Here is a 17,104-nt window from a genome sequence, read left to right on the forward strand (position 1 = left end):
AAAAAGAGGTTCGCAGATAGTAGAGAGTAAGAAATAATGATGTACAAAGCATTCTAGGATTTGTTGCCGCGTACGTTCAGGATGAATCCTCGAGCTTTCGTCTTTTACCTCCATGGTCAGGAACAAGTGACTGTGGTGGCCTTACGTGGCCGGTAGACGGGATGTAATTGTGCGCTGCTGGCACCACCGCCCCCGTCATAGCGTGGACACTGCGGCGAATATCTTTGCGCCTTCTCAGCATCGAGAGCTCGCTTCCGTCACAGTTGACGTTCTTCTCACACATTCTTCTTTCTACAGAGGCTCGAACGGAGACACCTGTGCGTGAAAGCATAGCTGTTGGGAACCTGTGAAGTGTCGACGTCAAAAGTGGTACACGATTAAGAGCTCAGTTATTTATTCACAGTGCCTAGAAGCCTCGGTTGTCACTAGTCCAGGTGCGTGTTGTCGTCTAGCTCACAAGGGGAGGCCGCCAGTTGTGAAATTCAGATTCGATTCATACTGCGCATAATAAAAGCTCATGGCCAGAGGTGTAATGTGGCAAAGCACCAAGACGCACTTCTCAGCCGTTGTCGAGAAAATCGACAGTTAATAGAAACCGTTGCGGTGAAATACTCTCTACGATGTATAACTTCCTATAGCGTCGTGGCGCAGCGGTAAGTGCTTGGTTTGTAAGTCAAAGGTCGCCGGATCGAATGTCGCGCCATGCAATTTTTTTTTTTAGTATTTGTTTTTTGTAATATATATATATATATATATATATATATATATATATATATATATATATATATATCATGGGGTCTCTAATTCGAACGTTTGACTTACACTATACGTATTCGTTTCGGAATATCGTTTCTACGTCTTCCGTTAACTACATGTGTAAACATTATGAAGACAATTAATAACATTTGTGAAATACAACTTTGTTTGCAGAAAACATAATCATGTTCGAAGTCGCCAGTTTTTCCACGACAAACGACTTTCAACAACTTATTATATATATATATATATATATATATATATATATATATATATATATATATATATATCGAATCTCGCACCATGCAACTTTTTTTTAGTATTTGTTATTTGTAATTAATATATATAACAAATACTAAAAAAAAGTTGCATGGTGCGAGATTCGATCCGGTGACCTTCGGATTACGAACCCGAGCGCTTACCGCTGCGCCACGACGCTGTAGGAAGTTACAAATCGTAGAGAGTATTTCACCTCAACGGTTTCTTTTAACTGTCGATTTTCTCGACAACGGCTGAGAAGTGCATCTTGGTGCTTTGCCACATTACACCTCTGGCTATGAGCTTTTATTATGCGCAATATGAATCGAATCTGAATTTCACAATTGGCGGCCTCCCCTTGTCAGTGTCTGCACGCCCTGGACGTGGTGACGTCAGCGACCCCGGAGGCGCGGAGGCTGTCCCGGCTGAAGTGGTTGTCGCGCCAGCTGTGGAGTGTACCCGGTCACACTCGCGATTTTACGATGACCCTCGATGATCCATCTGCGATGTACAGGATTGCTGTAGTCGTGCGGTCGGTTGACCCCCTCCCTGCCACTGGTAGGTTTCAGCACCCGAAGGCGCCTAAGTGTAGAACAGGCATCTGGACCCAAAGAGCCCCTGTCGCTGGCTTCTGCGTTCAAGTCCGGTATTGGTAGCACCCTGCGGTGTGGTGTTGTCGGAAGACAGTAAGTTTCTCCATCAGCAGAGGGTAGGCGGCGATCAGCATGATGGTTCAAATGGCTCTGAGCACTATGCGACTTAACATCTGAGTCATCAGTCCCCTAGAACTTAGAACTACTTAGACCTAACTAACCTAGGGACATCACACACATCCATGCCCGAGGCAGGATACGAACCTGCGACCGTAGCGGTCTCGCGGTTCCGGACTGAAGCGCCTAGAACCGCACGGCCACCGAAGCCGGCATCAGCATGATGTTCATAATGGGCCAGTTCGCAGACTGTGCTGGAGCACCTAGGACATAGATTCACTGTTGCTGTGAGTGCTATAGATACCAGTGATCAACTCATGATGAGAGCTGGGGTATTTAAAGGGAGCCGGCGTGTGGCTTTGACGCAATGTGTCCTTACTCTCCTACATTCACTTAACAGGCTGAAACTTCCTGGCAGATTAAAACTGTGTGCCGGACCGAGACTCGAACTCGGGACATATATATTCCCGAGTTCGAGTCTCGGTCCGTCACACAGTTTTAATCTGCCAGGAAGTTTCATACCAGCGCACACTCCGCTGCAGAGTGAAAATCTCATTCTGGCCTTTACAAGCTTTCAACTGCTGTTATGAAATAGATACAGTTTCTGCCCTGTTTTCAGCTAAATACTTATTTATCATTGGGCAGACATAATGGCTCGATTCCTGCTTCTCCCTCTGCCTCTCGCATGACTGGTATTTGTCTGCTGCAATATCAGCGAGTTCTAATAAAAAGTTTTCCTAATTTCTAGCCCTTACTATTGTGTGCCGTGACAAGTCTCTTTAATTACAAAATCTCAGTACGTAGGAACCGGGAACAAAACGTTTGTCCTGTCAAAAAGTATTTTGTGTTTCTTTGTGAAGCTGTGTTCGGCAACTGCAGATTTCTCCAGTTCTCTTCAGTATGCCACTGATGTTCTGCACAGTGGTCGGCAACGGTGCGGATGGAGTGACGGATGTAACTGCTTCCGCACTCACAATCCCAGGAATCCTGAGGCCGAGAATGTCCTTCATAGGGCATGACATCTCCTTTATCTTCTTAGGACGTCGGAAAATACGTCTTATGCCACGTGTCTAAGGCGTTCAGCCTGACCAGGTTGCCTCCAAACACGTCTCCGACGATTGTCTGTTTGAAGGCATATGCAACACTCATCGGTGAACAAACGTGATGCCACACCTGAGCGCTCCATTCGGCATGTTGTTGGACCCATCTGTACCGCGCTGCACGGTGTCGTCGTTACAAGGACGGACCTCGCCGTGGACGTCGGGAGTGGAGTTCCGCATCGTGCAGCCTACTGCGCACAGTTTGAGTCGTAACACGACGTGCTGTGGCTACACAAAAAGCATTATTCAACACGGTGGCTTTGCTGTCAAGGTTCCTCCGAGCCATAATCCGGAGGTAGCGGCCATCCACTGCAGTAGTAGCCCTTGGGCGGCCTGAGCGAGACATGTCATCGACAGTTCCTGTCTTTCTCTAACTCCTACATGTCCGAAAAACACCGCTTTGGTTCACTCCGTGACGCCTGGACACTTCCCTTGTTGAGAACCCTTCCTGGCGCAAAATGCGGACGCGATCGAACCGCGGTATTGACCGTCTAGCCATGGTTGAACTGCAGACAACCCGACCCGTTTACCTCCTTCCAGGTGAAATGACTGGAAGTAATCGGCTGTCGGACCCCTCCGTCTAAAAGGGGGTTCTCTTGTATGGTTATTTACATCTTTGGGCGAGTTTAGTGGCATCTATCAACAATCAAAGTGACTGTGTGTGTGTGATACAATATCCACAGTCAACGTCTATCTTCAGGAGTTCAAATGCAGTCAGTAGTACAGAATATACGAAGACATCAACGATTCAGGTGGTGGAACTCGGTATAAAGGCTTTAAGTTCTGTGCTACGTTAGTGTGTGCGTATGTGTCTTTACTGCAGTTGGTAAACAGACACCGTTATTGGCAGAGCGAGTTGCATGCACGAGCCATGATTCTGGTACGGGCTCAGGGGCGACAGTTCACGTGTGATAAAATAGGAAAAATCGGCACGTACAAGGAAATGGGCCTCTCTAATTGTCAAGTTGCTAAGAAGTTGAACTGTTGAAATACACTGATTGATAATTTCGTTAGATTCGGAGTACAATATGGACAGAACACAACATATGGACAAAGTAGAAAGTTATCTGAAGCATACAAAGGGTTACTTTGCGCGGAGGAACGGCCACAAACCATTATTCTTCTCAACTTGTTGCTGGTTTGCAGTTGCCAGTAACTGCCAGACGTCCACTACAAATTTCGTCAAATGACAAACGTCTTACATTCAAGAAGTGACAGCAGAAACTGCTCTAACAACCAGACATAAACAGGCTATACTGGATTTTGCTGAATCGCATAAAGTGATCTTCAGTAATGAGAAGAAATTTAATGTAGATGTGCAGGATGGATTTCAATATTACTGACATCGACTGAGAGCAGAGCAGCAGGTAAGAACGAGCAGAAATTTTGATGGTGGAGGTGTTACGATTTGGGCAGATTTCTTGCGTTAAAGCTACATCACACACTGCTTGGCTGAACGCTAGAATGAACTCTAACATGTACACCGAGATCCTAGAGACACTACTGATCAGAATATTTGTGGACCTAGGGGACAAAAGGCTAATGTTTCGACAAGATAATGCTTCTGTGTATGTTTCTGCTGCAATCAAATAGTGGTCTGAAGATATCGAAGAATATCGCCGTTAGTGCGTTGACAAGAGCGAAACGAAAAGGGTGGGAGACAATTTCGTTGCAAGAAGTACAAAACTTTTACAAAATCAATGCCGAAGATTTCTGAGGTAATTAGGAAGTACTAGCAATGCAATAGCACCTACATCTAAATACATACTCCGCAATCCACTATACGGTGCGTGGCGGAGGGTACCTCCTACCACAACTAGCATCTACTCTCCCTGTTCCACTCCCAAACAGAACGAGGGAAAAATGGACTGCCTATATGCCTCTGTACGAGCCCTAATCTCCCTTATCTTATCTTTGTGGTCTTTCCGCAAATATAAGTTGGCGGCAGTAAAATTGTACTGCAGTCAGCCTCAAATGCTGGTTCTCTAAATTTACTCAGTAGCGATTCACTAAAAGAACGCCTGCTTTCCTCCAGAGACCCCCACCCGAGTTCCTGAAGCATTTCCGTAACACTCGCGTGATGATCAAACCTACCAGTAACAAATCTAGCAGCCCGTCTCTGAATTGCGTCTATGTCCTCCCTCAATCCGACCTGATAGGGATCCCAAACGCTCGAACAGTACTCAAGAATAGGTCGTATTAGTGTTTTATAAGCGGTCACCTTTACAGATGAACCACGTCTTCCGAAAATTCTACCAATGAACCGAAGACGACTATCCCCCTTCCCCACAAATGCCATTACATACTTGTCCCACTTCATATCGCTCTGCAATGTTACGCCCAAATATTTAATCGACGTGACTGTGTCAAGCGCTACTCTACTAATGGAGTATTCAAACATTACAGGATTCTTTTTCCTATTCATCTGCATTAATTTACATTTATCTATATTTAGAGTTAGCTGCCATTCTTTACACCAATCACAAATCCTGTCCAAGTCATCTCGTATCCTCCTACAGTCACTCAACGACGACACCTTCCCGTACACCACAGCATCATCAGCAAACAGCCGCACATTGCTATCCACCCTATCCAAAAGATCATTTATGTAGATAGAAAACAACAGCGGACCTACCACACTTCCCTGGGGCACTCCAGATGATACCCTCACCTCCTATGAACACTCACCATCGAGGACAACGTATTGGGCACATCAGAACAGTGAGTTCTCTTATACTAATTTCCATCCAGAAAATGCAAAGGTTTAATTTTGTTACTTGTGCTATGAAAGTAACTATGTAATTCCGTCTCGATTGTTTATGTCATATATGTATCTACTAATTTCATAATAAGTTCGATACATACATGTTTCAGATATTGTACTAATACTTTCGTGGAAGCCTGTCTTTATACTGATTTCCTCTACTGGAAATGGACCTACAATGGAGCCTTGAGGTACACACGGTGAAGCTAGAGTCAACAGCATTTGTTGTCTGTCTGCGCAGGACCTGGGCGCCGTGATCCGGAAGACGGCCGCCTTCTTGGACAAGGAGGTGACGGAGGAGCAGGTGCGGCAGCTGGAGCAGCACCTGAGCTTCAGCAGCATGAGGGACAACCCGGCCACCAACTACGGCGGCGTCGTCGAGGCGTCGCGGCAGCGGCTGCGCCTGCCGCCGGCGCCGGCCGGCCTCAGCTTCATGCGCGAGGGGCGGGTGGGCGCCTCCAGGAGGCGCATGTCGCCGGAGATGGACCGCCGCTTCGACCAGTGGATCCAAGACCACGTGCGCGGCACCGGCTACTCGGGGCCCCTCTGAGTCCCAGGGCACCCCAGCCATTGTGGTCCTCCAGCGGGGGCAATGCGTATAAAATATCCTCGGTATTCTTGGTGAATCGGATTACATTAAGAACTCAATCTTTAGTTAGTAACCTACTCAGTCCCAGTAGGGAACAAACGACAGTCACCGTGCTGACAGATGTGGTGTCGATGTGCGGAATGCTGGTGGTCCCCTGATGGAACATAAACAACTCGGTGAACTTTCGAATGTCCATTGTAATTGTCTGGGCTGTTATGCCGTGGTCGGTTGATGAATTCTGTGTCAATTCCCAACTTTCGAATGTCGAGACACCGCTTGTGTGCACCACCGAGTCTCTGGTCACAGTGGCTACCACATGGGGGGCATTTTCAAATCGTGATGCCAATACAGGTGCAGTCTCGGTGCAACCGATCTCAGTGACCAAATGTAAAGACTTCGGACGACGGTCAGCAGAATTCAGATAAGTTTAGTTTCTTCGGTCGAATCAGGCGACGTTTACGTATGCAAAATATGGATTGTGAGAAATTTATTTAGTACTTGAAAGAAGGAATTTGTGGACTCCTGAGTACGATAAATATAATAACAGGGATATATCCCGGAATTTATTGTCTGAAACCAACAGTTTTGAGCAGGTTAAAAATGCAATAATAATTACTTGAACGTTACCTTACATTATGTTATGCATTTTCTGTGTTTCACAAGGCGTTTCACCCTCATGTCTACACTTTATGCAGCGTGTCATCTGCAACACAGCCAAACTTGTACCGGTAATTTTAGGCTTAGTTTATCGCCTCAAATAAATTATGTGGTTAACAAAGAAAGGTGGCATATGTCAATTTTGCCGTTTAAAGTTAATGTACCGGATTTTTTTCGGCTGTGGTATGTGGGAATTAGCTTGTAACTTAACCACTTCTTAGCTTCTCTCTATCTGAGTGAATCTTCCTGAATCCGTCAACCAAAGCTTCCCAAAACTGATTACCGGACAAACTAATACCTAACTTAAACTGTACTGTGCAAACCTCAGCTTACACTGACTTATACTAAGGACCAATGTGATTTGTTCAACACTGTCTACAAACTAAGGCTGGCTGTTTCTATACAAATGCAGTGCTACCCTGAATCTAACCTAATTTCCGAAATAAATGCGCGACTGAAATTACAAAGCAATTCGTGGCCCTAAACTGTATTTTCACGTACCTTGTGTCTTGACAAACATTTTTGCAGATTTCTGAAAGCAGCGCACAGCATGCAGCAGCAAACCAACATTAAAAAACTACAACTGAAAATTACGTATTACGAAATGAATTGTGCACACGTACATAATAAACTGAATGAAGGATGGAAATTTTAACTGGTATGAAATGAATTCTGACAAAATTCGCATTCAAAAGTTCATATTCAAAAATCATGCTTCAAAAATCAAGTGAATGATCAGAATAATATTTACATAAAATGACTTTAAGTAAGGGGAATCCCGTCGCCCTATCAGAGCAGTTCTTATAACAATCCTGCTATCTGAGCTTCGTTACTCCAGTCTCAATAACACAAAACAGTGACACACGCTTGCATAATCTCTCAACATTCCAGAAAAACACAAAAATAATCTATGAAAATATTCGTACGCCAATTCCATCAATCTTATATCACACTTATAAAGAAAATTTCCTGGCCATTCTTGAAAACACATCTGCTGCTCAACACGGCTCAGAGCGCGTGCAGCTTCTCTAGCGTTCTCAGGCGGAGGCGGTGTAGCAACACAGAGATATTGTAGCAATAGTCAAAGATTACTCAGTTACGCGGTTTACCTCTGTGTGATCTATGCACATCGATATCTACGTAAGAAACAGAATTTACCAAAATAACATGCACACCTCACAAGCTGTCTAGGTATTATTATTGCTGTGACTACGTAGGCTTTCCCGGCGTATTAAGTCTTGAAAGTCTCTTCGGGTTTGCTATCGGATCCTAAAATCAGCTTGACTCGATATTTCGGCCAGTTGGATCCCCGAAATATCGAGTCAAGTATTATTATTGCTGCTTACTGGTGTTCTTAGGTCAGCAGGATGGTGATTCTGCTATAAGAGGTTGTTTGCAAATGTGGCGTGTGTGTTGCGACAGTTCAATGGCTTAGGTGTTCAGAGTATATTATTCTACAGACCTTTCTTCCTGTACAGCAACTCCTCGCATAGTTTAAAGGGTTTCGAGTTTCTTCATTGGTTGTATGTGTACACTATCTAAAAATACTTGTTTTCTTTTGCTTACCTGAATTCTGTGATTTATGCATGTAGTGACTCCGTTCAGCTGAAATGAACATCCTTAGCCTAACTAAATAAATAAATAAATCTTCACTTCCCATAAACGTGCGCTTATTCTTATTTATGTCTATGGATGTGTAAGCCATGATGTCCTCGTGCAAAACCTAAAACATTATGGAATAGAAGACACAGTAGATTCCTGGATTTTATCTTATTTGCAAGGCACGGAACAGAATCTGTCATTTCCACATCGACCACATAGCAGTAGACACGTAGAATCTGAAACAACCACACGTGGTACTCTAATTTGGGTCCTCTGTTGTATATACACTGAAGCGCTAAAGAAGCTGTTATAGCCATGGGTATTCAAATACAGACATACGTAAACAGGCAGAATATGGCGCTGCGGTCGGCAACGCCTATATAAGACAACAAGTGTCAGAGGCAGTTGGTAGATCGGTTACTACCGTTATCAAGATTTAAGTGAGTTTGAACGTGGTCTTATAGTCGGCGCATGACCGTTGGGGACACAGCATATCCAAGGCAGTGATGAGGTGGGGATTTTCCCATACGCCCATTTCTAGAGTGTACCGTCAATATCAGCAATCCGATAAAACATCAAATCTCCGACAACACTGGCACCAGAAAAAGATCCTGCAAGAATAGGACCAACGACGACTGAAGAGAATCGTTCAGCGTGATAGAAGTGTAACCATTCCGCAAATTGCTGCAACTTTCAGTGCTGGGCCATCAACGAGTGTCAGCGTGTGAACGATTCAACGGAACATCAACGATATGGGCTTTCGGAGCCAAAGGCCCACCCGTGTACCCTTGATGACTGGACGACACAAAGCTTTACGCCTCGCTTGGGCCCGTCAACACCGACATTGTGCTGTTGACAGGAAACATGTTGCCTTGTCGGTGAGTCTCGTTTCAAATTGTATCGAGCGGATCGACGTGTGAGGGTATGGAGACAACCTCATGAATCCATGAATCCTGCATGTCAGCAGGGCACTGTTCAAGCTGGTGGAGGCTCTGTAATGGTGTGGGGCGTGTGCAGCTGTAGTGATATGGGACCCGTGATACGTCTAGATAGGACTCTGACAGCTGACACGTACGTAAGCGTCTTGTCTGATCACCACCTACATCCACTCATTCATGTCGATTGCGCATTCCGACGGACATGGGCAATCGCAGCCGGACAATGCGACACCCGACGCGCTCAGAATTGCTACACAGTGGCTCCAGGAACACTCTTCTGAGTTTAAAAACTTCCGCTGGCCACCACGAACATTATTAAGCATATCTGGGATGCCTCCCAACGTGATGTTCAGAATAGATCGCCACCCCCTCGTACTCTTACGGATTTATGGACAGCCCTGCAGGATTCATGGTGTGTATTCCCTCGAGCACTACTCGAGACATTAGTCGAGTCCATGCCACGTCGTGTTGCGGCACTCGTGCGTGCTCGCGGGGAACCTACACGATATTAGGCAGGTGTACCAGTTTCTTTGGCTCATCAGTGTATATATTAGGACAATTGTCAGAAGATAAAAATTGTGTTCTTTTCGCTACTGATGCAAGAACAGGAACAAAATGTAGTGCCAGTCTTTCTTCTGAGAAGACAGCTAATGAAATATATGGAAACGTCATAAGATGCTTCAAGGCAAATGGATTATTGTCGAAGTACTTCTACGGACCATAAAATTAATATTCTTAAACAATGAAGTAGATAGTTTTACGTTTTTGGTACTACAGATGGATCGCTACCTTAACTTGAAAACGCATACCCGGGGATTAATGGAGTACTTTAGTTCTGCTATATTTATAGTACGTATGATTGCTGCTATGAAGATGGAAAAAGCAACTAGTTTTTTTTTTTCGTACAGACAAGGTCTGTTCCAAAAATTCCGGAACATTCGTAATTAGGGGCCGACAAGCGGTTGGCACCCCTGTACACGCCAGTGTTTAATGTATAACTGACGGAAGTTCCACTGCTGTACGTCTGTTACTTACTGTTCTGTGGTGTATTCAGTAGAACGTTGTGTCGCTCAGTTCGAGAATTGGCACAGTTAGAGGAGCAACGCGTCTGCGCCAGATTTTACGAGAAACTCAAAGGTAACTTCTGCAGAGAAACACCAAATGATGCAGGAAGTCTACGGTGATGAGTGCTTAAGGCGTACCCGAGGATACGAGTGGTTCACACGGTTTAAAAACGGCCGAACAGAAGTTGAAGGTGGCCCTCGTTCAGGACGCACTTCGACGTCTTCGGACGTCGCTCGTGTCACGAACGCCGTCGAAAGTGTGCGTGCCAATGGAAGACTGACTGTCCGAGAGAATGCAGAAGAACGTAACATTTCAGCTCAACATGTCATGAAATTCGTACACAACATCTTCGAATGCATCGTGTTGCCGCCAAGTTCGTCCTATACCTCACGAGTCGAGACCAGGAAGACTTTCGCCTCGCAGTATGTGAAGAGCTTTTGGACCGCGTAAATGAGAACGAGATGCTCCTTAGGAGAATCACAACTGGTGACGAGACGTGGGTCTACGGCTATGATTTTCAGACCAAGTGTCGGTAAAGGGTCTCCGAGACCAAAAAAAGCTCGTCAGGTCAAATGTCAAAGCCATGCTGACAGTTTTGTTTGACTTTGAAGGATTAGTTCATTGCGAATGCGTGCCACAGGGACAATCTGTTAATCGACGGTACTATCGGGACGTGTTGCGACGCCTGCGAGGAAATGTCAGAAGGAAACGAACGGCCTGCAATGTGGCGAGACAATTCGTGGCTCTGGCAGCATGATAACGCTCCAGCACATTCATCCCTGTTGGTGCGTGACTGCTGCACAAAAAACGAAATCACAGTGCTGTCCCATCCTCCGTACTCTGCAGACCAGGCCCCTGGGGAGTTTATTATTTCCAGAGTTGAAAATGCTGCTGAAAGGACGAAATTTGCAACAACAGACGAGATACGAGAAAATTTGCAGATGGCGCTTCGCGCGATCCAGCAAGAGGCGTAGCAAGACTGCTTCCGGAAGTGGAAACGGCGTTGCGAGCTGTGTATAAGTTGTGGAGGGGAGTGTTTCGAAGGAGCCATGCACAATAAGCAAAAGGTACAAGCAGAAAAATTTTGTGGACGAAGTTCCGGAATTTTTTGAACAGACCTCGCATTTTCATTCACTAATGAGCTATGGAATCAATTTTTGGAGAAACTCAACGTACGGGGATACTAATTTTAGAATAAAGAAGCGTGTTAAGACAGTTATACCTGTTGTTAATTCTAGAACGTCCTGCCGAGATCTCTTCAAAAAACGTGATATTTTGACGCCTATTTCACAACGCGTGTTTTCATGTATGTCCACTGTCATTGGTTAAAGTGCAAAGTATGAAAAGAACACGAAGAACGAAAATGGCTTCTGAAAATTTGGCCACGTTTCGCCTATGGCGGCCAACTCACATTCGTCGCAGACTACCCAGTCTTCCACAAAAGCGTTTAGTATAAATGCAGCAGGATTTCATATGCAAAATGATGTACAGACTCACGTAATTTTGAAAGTTTCGCAAATTCGAGTTTATTTCCAATAAGAACATAAAGAAATTGAAAGTCACAGTGCACAATAAATTAATTTCAGAACCTGACCGAGTTTCTTAAGATCTTGAAGATGATTGAATTAACCACGATTAATTGCGTGAATTATCTTTAGAGCACCGTTAAAGTTCCACAGTACGACAAACTATAAATTCCACAATGGCTTCACACTGAGACCTTCTAAGTGCGGCTTGTATCACACGCAACCCGAAAAATAACGAGTCCATAAAATGCCGAAAAATTTCGATGGTCGAAAGTAGGAACTCTTGGACAATTCACACACGCTATCAGCTATTTCACCGCTCATGAGATAAAATTCTCTCGAAACACAAACTAACACAGCCTGACCGCCTCTAACAGCGTCCGAACTGTAACACTTCTGCTACTAAATGTAACTGGTTTTTCTCTTTTGATGCTAGTCATTTGTCAGGATGAGCATTACTGCAATGGGCATTTGATTCTAAAGCATTATGTCAGGGTGAAAAACACTAAATAAATTAACTTTTCTCTCTTAACAACATGTGGGCAGGGTGGGTTCTTCCTTGGCTCGGGTATGAGGTAGAATGAAACAGCATTTTTACATAAGATAACTTGTATTGAAAGTTTTGTACAACTGTTTCCTTACTGGATGTTCTGGCTCGGAGAGCGGCAGCTGTGTCGTTTGCGAAGCCTTCTGCTGCGGCAGCGGCGGCGTCTGATTACGCCTGGCGGTGTGTATCTCGTGTCGCCGTTTCGCCCAGTTGACTGGAGACGCGCCTCGTGCGGTGGCCCGTTTAATTATTGAGAGCGAAGTCGTGCATGGGATGGTGATACCTCAGATGTGGCGTCCAGTGTTTCTCTTTCTATGCGGCAGCGTGTGTTGTGCGTCCGCCAGCGGAGCGGCGCGGCGGGGGAAGGCCAGTCCCGGACTCGAACAACGGACTCCCGCTTGCCAGTCTTCGGCTGTCAGGTCTTCATCACCAGCTCACAGGTGAGTGCTGATGTGAGGCCGTCTCCTTCCCGTCCTCACGAGTCACCCGGGTACGTGAAAATCAGTCTTCAAGTACCTTCTAACTTCTGTCTTCTGGCGGCGAGGCTGCGGCTTGCTATTCCATCACAGCGGCGGACTTGGTGCTTCTGTGTACGATGTAGTCTCTTCCTGCATGACGGTCTTCAGCACCGAAACTGAACTGAAAACTACTCCTGTCGGGCCCACTGCGTCTCGCGTATTTATTCACTTCAGTTCACTGTTCTGTCACGTCGAAAAGCTTCTCGAAGAATCTTCTTAACGTCGGTCATTGGCTCTTGGAATGTAGGCGAGGGCCTTTGATCACATGTGACGACTGAGAAACATATGAGCCGGTCAGGCGATGCCCTGACGTCTGAATCGACAGCAGCGTCCGCTTATGTGGGGAGGGCGATGGCTTCTCCTGAACGTACTGACTTCATGGTCATTGGCTCTTCTGTCACTGCTGCTCTGCCCGCTGTTTGCCAGTGTGTAATTCTTCTAAACTAAACTAAGTTTTTCATTTATTTTCTAATTTCTACTTCACTTCACATTGATTCCACTACTTTATTTACCTATCTTAAGTACCACTCAACAGAAGATAGACACCCCTACCAAAATGCCACTGTTCACTCACGAAACCTCTGTGAAGCACCAGTCAACTCGTTTAGGCTACTGAACATGAAAGTTTCTGAAATTCTTAATTTTAACCATTTACACACATTGAAATTTTCCGAGAAATATAACGCTGTTCTCAGTTTTCTTTTATCTGCTATAGTTTATTTATAAATAATATTTTCTACGGTTTTCCTCCGTTTGTGCATTTATAAGTGTACATATTAACAAACAATTCAAATTATACCTTAAATGATTTCCTATACATGTAAAAATTACAGTGCTGCCGTTGCTTTTAATGTTTCTCTGTTTATTTGGTAAGAAAGCTGTTTTTAATTGCACTAGATCGATTTTGCAGCCTCTCATATAAATATGTGAATAATTTCCGTAAATCTACTATAAGAGTCCGTTACAGTTCTACGAAACGAATCCGTAGACACCTTGTTTGTTGCAATCGCATAATGCATCGCCTAGGTATTCGCTTTTACAGTTCAGGAATTATTCATAACATTTAACTTAGAGACTTATGAACTAACGCGGACATCGAAGGCGCGTCTTCACACGCACAATCGTCTATCTTTTCTGCTTCAAATGAGACTACTGGCTCTTCAGCGACACTTGTGGTTCAGTGTTTATTAATTTTGGGGTAAACTATAATTTTTCACTGGACACGAGAAGCGGCCATGTGAAACGAGGAGCCATTGTGCTGCCCAACGGGCGGGTTTTGCCGGTCACGTGGTCACCTTCGCGGCCGGTGGAAGTCCGGAGACAACGCCATCTGCGGAGCGGAGTGTGAAACTGGCCGTCCTCTTGCTCCTGTCAAGGTGGTTTCAGCTGTCAACTCGAATATGTCCCGGTCTTATAATAGCCGCCGCCTGTGCGTCCGCGGTCGCGTGATTGTGACTGAACAAAGTGTCTGTTCCCCTTACGGTAGACTGCCGTGTTACAAAACGCAGTGGCGTGAACGGTCCAGCGGAACCGACGCGAGCAGCGTGAACGGAGGCAGCAGGCAGCGTCTCGCTCAGCTGTCGCTTCCTCTCTCATTGAGAAACCTCTGCCAGCGGTATATTCCATTGAGAACTCCGGGCTCTTGCGTAACGGACTTTTGTCGCGTTCACTGCCTCGTGAGTGCCGGTGTAAATCTGGATTGCCGCCTCCGTAACCACGCGCGACGTACACGGCGGTGAGAACAATGGCAGGCAAACGCTGGGGGAGCACACGGAACGTCGTCTTTCTGTCTGCGAGGTCGAGCACTGTCTCCCTGTAGCGACGTGCCCGCCAGGTCAAAACAGCGCTTCGGACCGAGACCTGACCCTGGTGCTCTCTGGGTTCTGCATCTACAGCTGCATTCTGAAACGTGGACTCATTCCCGTTTTCTCAATCATGTACCGTTTACGAAACACAGACAGCCTCTCCAGAAGATACATCTTTTGTAAAAGTCAAGATAACCCGTTTTAGCAAGTTAACACGTCTCTCCTTGACATCCCACATGTGTCCGTGTATGTGAAAGACACCCAGATGGAGCGCTTACCATGCGCGAACGTCGGAGGATTTTCAAACAGTGCGATACAGCAGTTTCTTGTTAACCCCTAATCTACTAGTCTCCTGCTTGTAGCTTGAGAGGAAGCGGTTCTCTAGGAGTGTACTACCAATTTTGAGGGAGACCAGAGCGTTGCCAAGGATGGTTACTACTGTGTACGTTTCAGAAAGGTAATTTTCCTCACCTGTGGCTTAAGGTATCTGACCTGTCTTCCTGTAGTTAAGAAGTAAATACTCCAGAATGCCAGTCGATAACAGCTGCCAACATTTGTAATACAAAAGTATACTAAAAAAAAATGGTTCAAACGGCTCTGAGCACTATGGGACTTAACATCTATGGTCATCAGTCCCCTAGAACTTAGAACTACTTAAACCTAACTAACCTAAGGACATCACACAACACCCAGTCATCACGACTATATATATATATATATATATATATATATATATATATATAAAGACGCGCCACGAAGGAATTATCCGAATGGGACGGAAATAGGTTGATGTGATGCACATTTACACACAAACGATTGTAATTTCAGAAAAATTGAATGATTTATTCAAGAAAAAAGCTTCACAACTTCAGCAACGCAATAAGAGTTGATGCAAGCAGTTATTTGGCTTGCCATTGATTGCCAAAGTTATTAGATGTCGTTTTGAGACATATCGTCCCAAATTCTGTCCAGTTGGCCTGTTAGCTTGCCGAAATCACGAGTTGGCCCTGCCCATAATGCTGCAAACATTCTCAATTCGGGATGGATCTCGGAACCTCGCTGGCCAAGGCAGGCAGGGTTCAGCAAGCACGATGACGAGTAGTAGAAACTGTCGCCTTGTGAGGGCAGGCGTTATCGTGCTGAAATGTGAGCCCAGGACAGCATGGCACGAAGAGCAACAAAGCGGACGGTAGAGTATCGTCGACGTACCGCTGTTCTACAAGGGTGCCGCGGATAACAACCAAAGGAGTCCTGCTATGAAATGAAGTGGCACCCCAAACCATCGCTCCTGGCTGTTGGCCCTTATGGTGGACAACAGTCACGTTCGTATCCCACAGCTGTCTGGGACGCCTCACTGATCATCGGACCTAACCTCGAAGTGGGACCAATCGCTGAGGCAACTGTACTCCAGTCAATGACATCCCATGCAGGACGTACATATCATCCAATTTTTTTTGGATTGTAACCATTTGTTTGTCTGTACATGTATATCACATCTACAGACTTACGTTCAATTCGGGTAGCTCCTTTGTGGTTGTCTTTTTCTGTGTTAGAGTGTAGATACCCACGGTGTAGCGTTCATCTTGATTCAATTTATACATGCAAGTCTTCCTGTCTAGATTGTATACCAATTCGGTTAATTTCAGAATATGCTGATACAATAGTCCAATACTTACCATTCATATACAATCTTTCGCTCGACTAAGATCCATAGCTCAAGACAGAAATGTGTGGGTCACACCAATACCCAAGAAAGGAAATAGGAATAATCTGCTGAATTACAGACCCGTATCACTGAGGTCGATTTGCATTCCATTCGAGCATTATGAATTTCCTCGAAGGTAATGATCAATTGACGCATAGTCAGCACGGATATATCGTTCTTGTGAAACTTAACTAGCTCTTTATACTCACGACGTAAAGAGTGCGCCGGCCGGTGTGGCCGTGCGGTTCTAGGCGCTTCAGTCTGGAACCGCGTGACCGCTACGGTCGCAGGTTCGAGTCCTGCCTCGGGCATGGATGTGTGTGATGTCCTTAGGTTAGTTAGGTTTCAGTAGTTGTAAGTTCTAGGGGACTGATGACCACAGATGTTAAGTCCGATAGTGCTCAGAGCCATTTGAACCATTTTTTCGTAAAGAGTGCTATCGGCAGGGGATGTCAAATTGAGTCCATTATTTCTAGATTTGCAGACGGCTTTTGACACTGTTCCTCAAGAGCGATCTATCATCAAACTGCGTGCCGATGGAGTATCGTCTCAGCTATACGAGTC

The 17,104-nt window shown here is 45.3% G+C and overlaps 1 protein-coding gene across 1 annotated transcript in view; it reads left to right on the forward strand.

The window, feature by feature from the left end:
- LOC126210281 (luciferin sulfotransferase-like) overlaps positions 1 to 8,452 on the forward strand; it is an 87,804-nt gene extending 79,352 nt beyond the window's left edge. Inside the window, exon 7 of the mRNA XM_049939478.1 lies at positions 5,830 to 8,452. Coding sequence (XP_049795435.1) covers positions 5,830 to 6,138 — 309 coding nt within the window. The 3' untranslated portion in view covers positions 6,139 to 8,452. The remainder of the gene's footprint in view (positions 1 to 5,829) is intronic.
- The last annotated feature ends 8,652 nt before the right edge of the window (positions 8,453 to 17,104 follow it).

This window comes from Schistocerca nitens, chromosome 10 (assembly GCF_023898315.1).
Source record: "Schistocerca nitens isolate TAMUIC-IGC-003100 chromosome 10, iqSchNite1.1, whole genome shotgun sequence".
Taxonomy (NCBI): Eukaryota; Metazoa; Arthropoda; class Insecta; order Orthoptera; family Acrididae; genus Schistocerca; species Schistocerca nitens.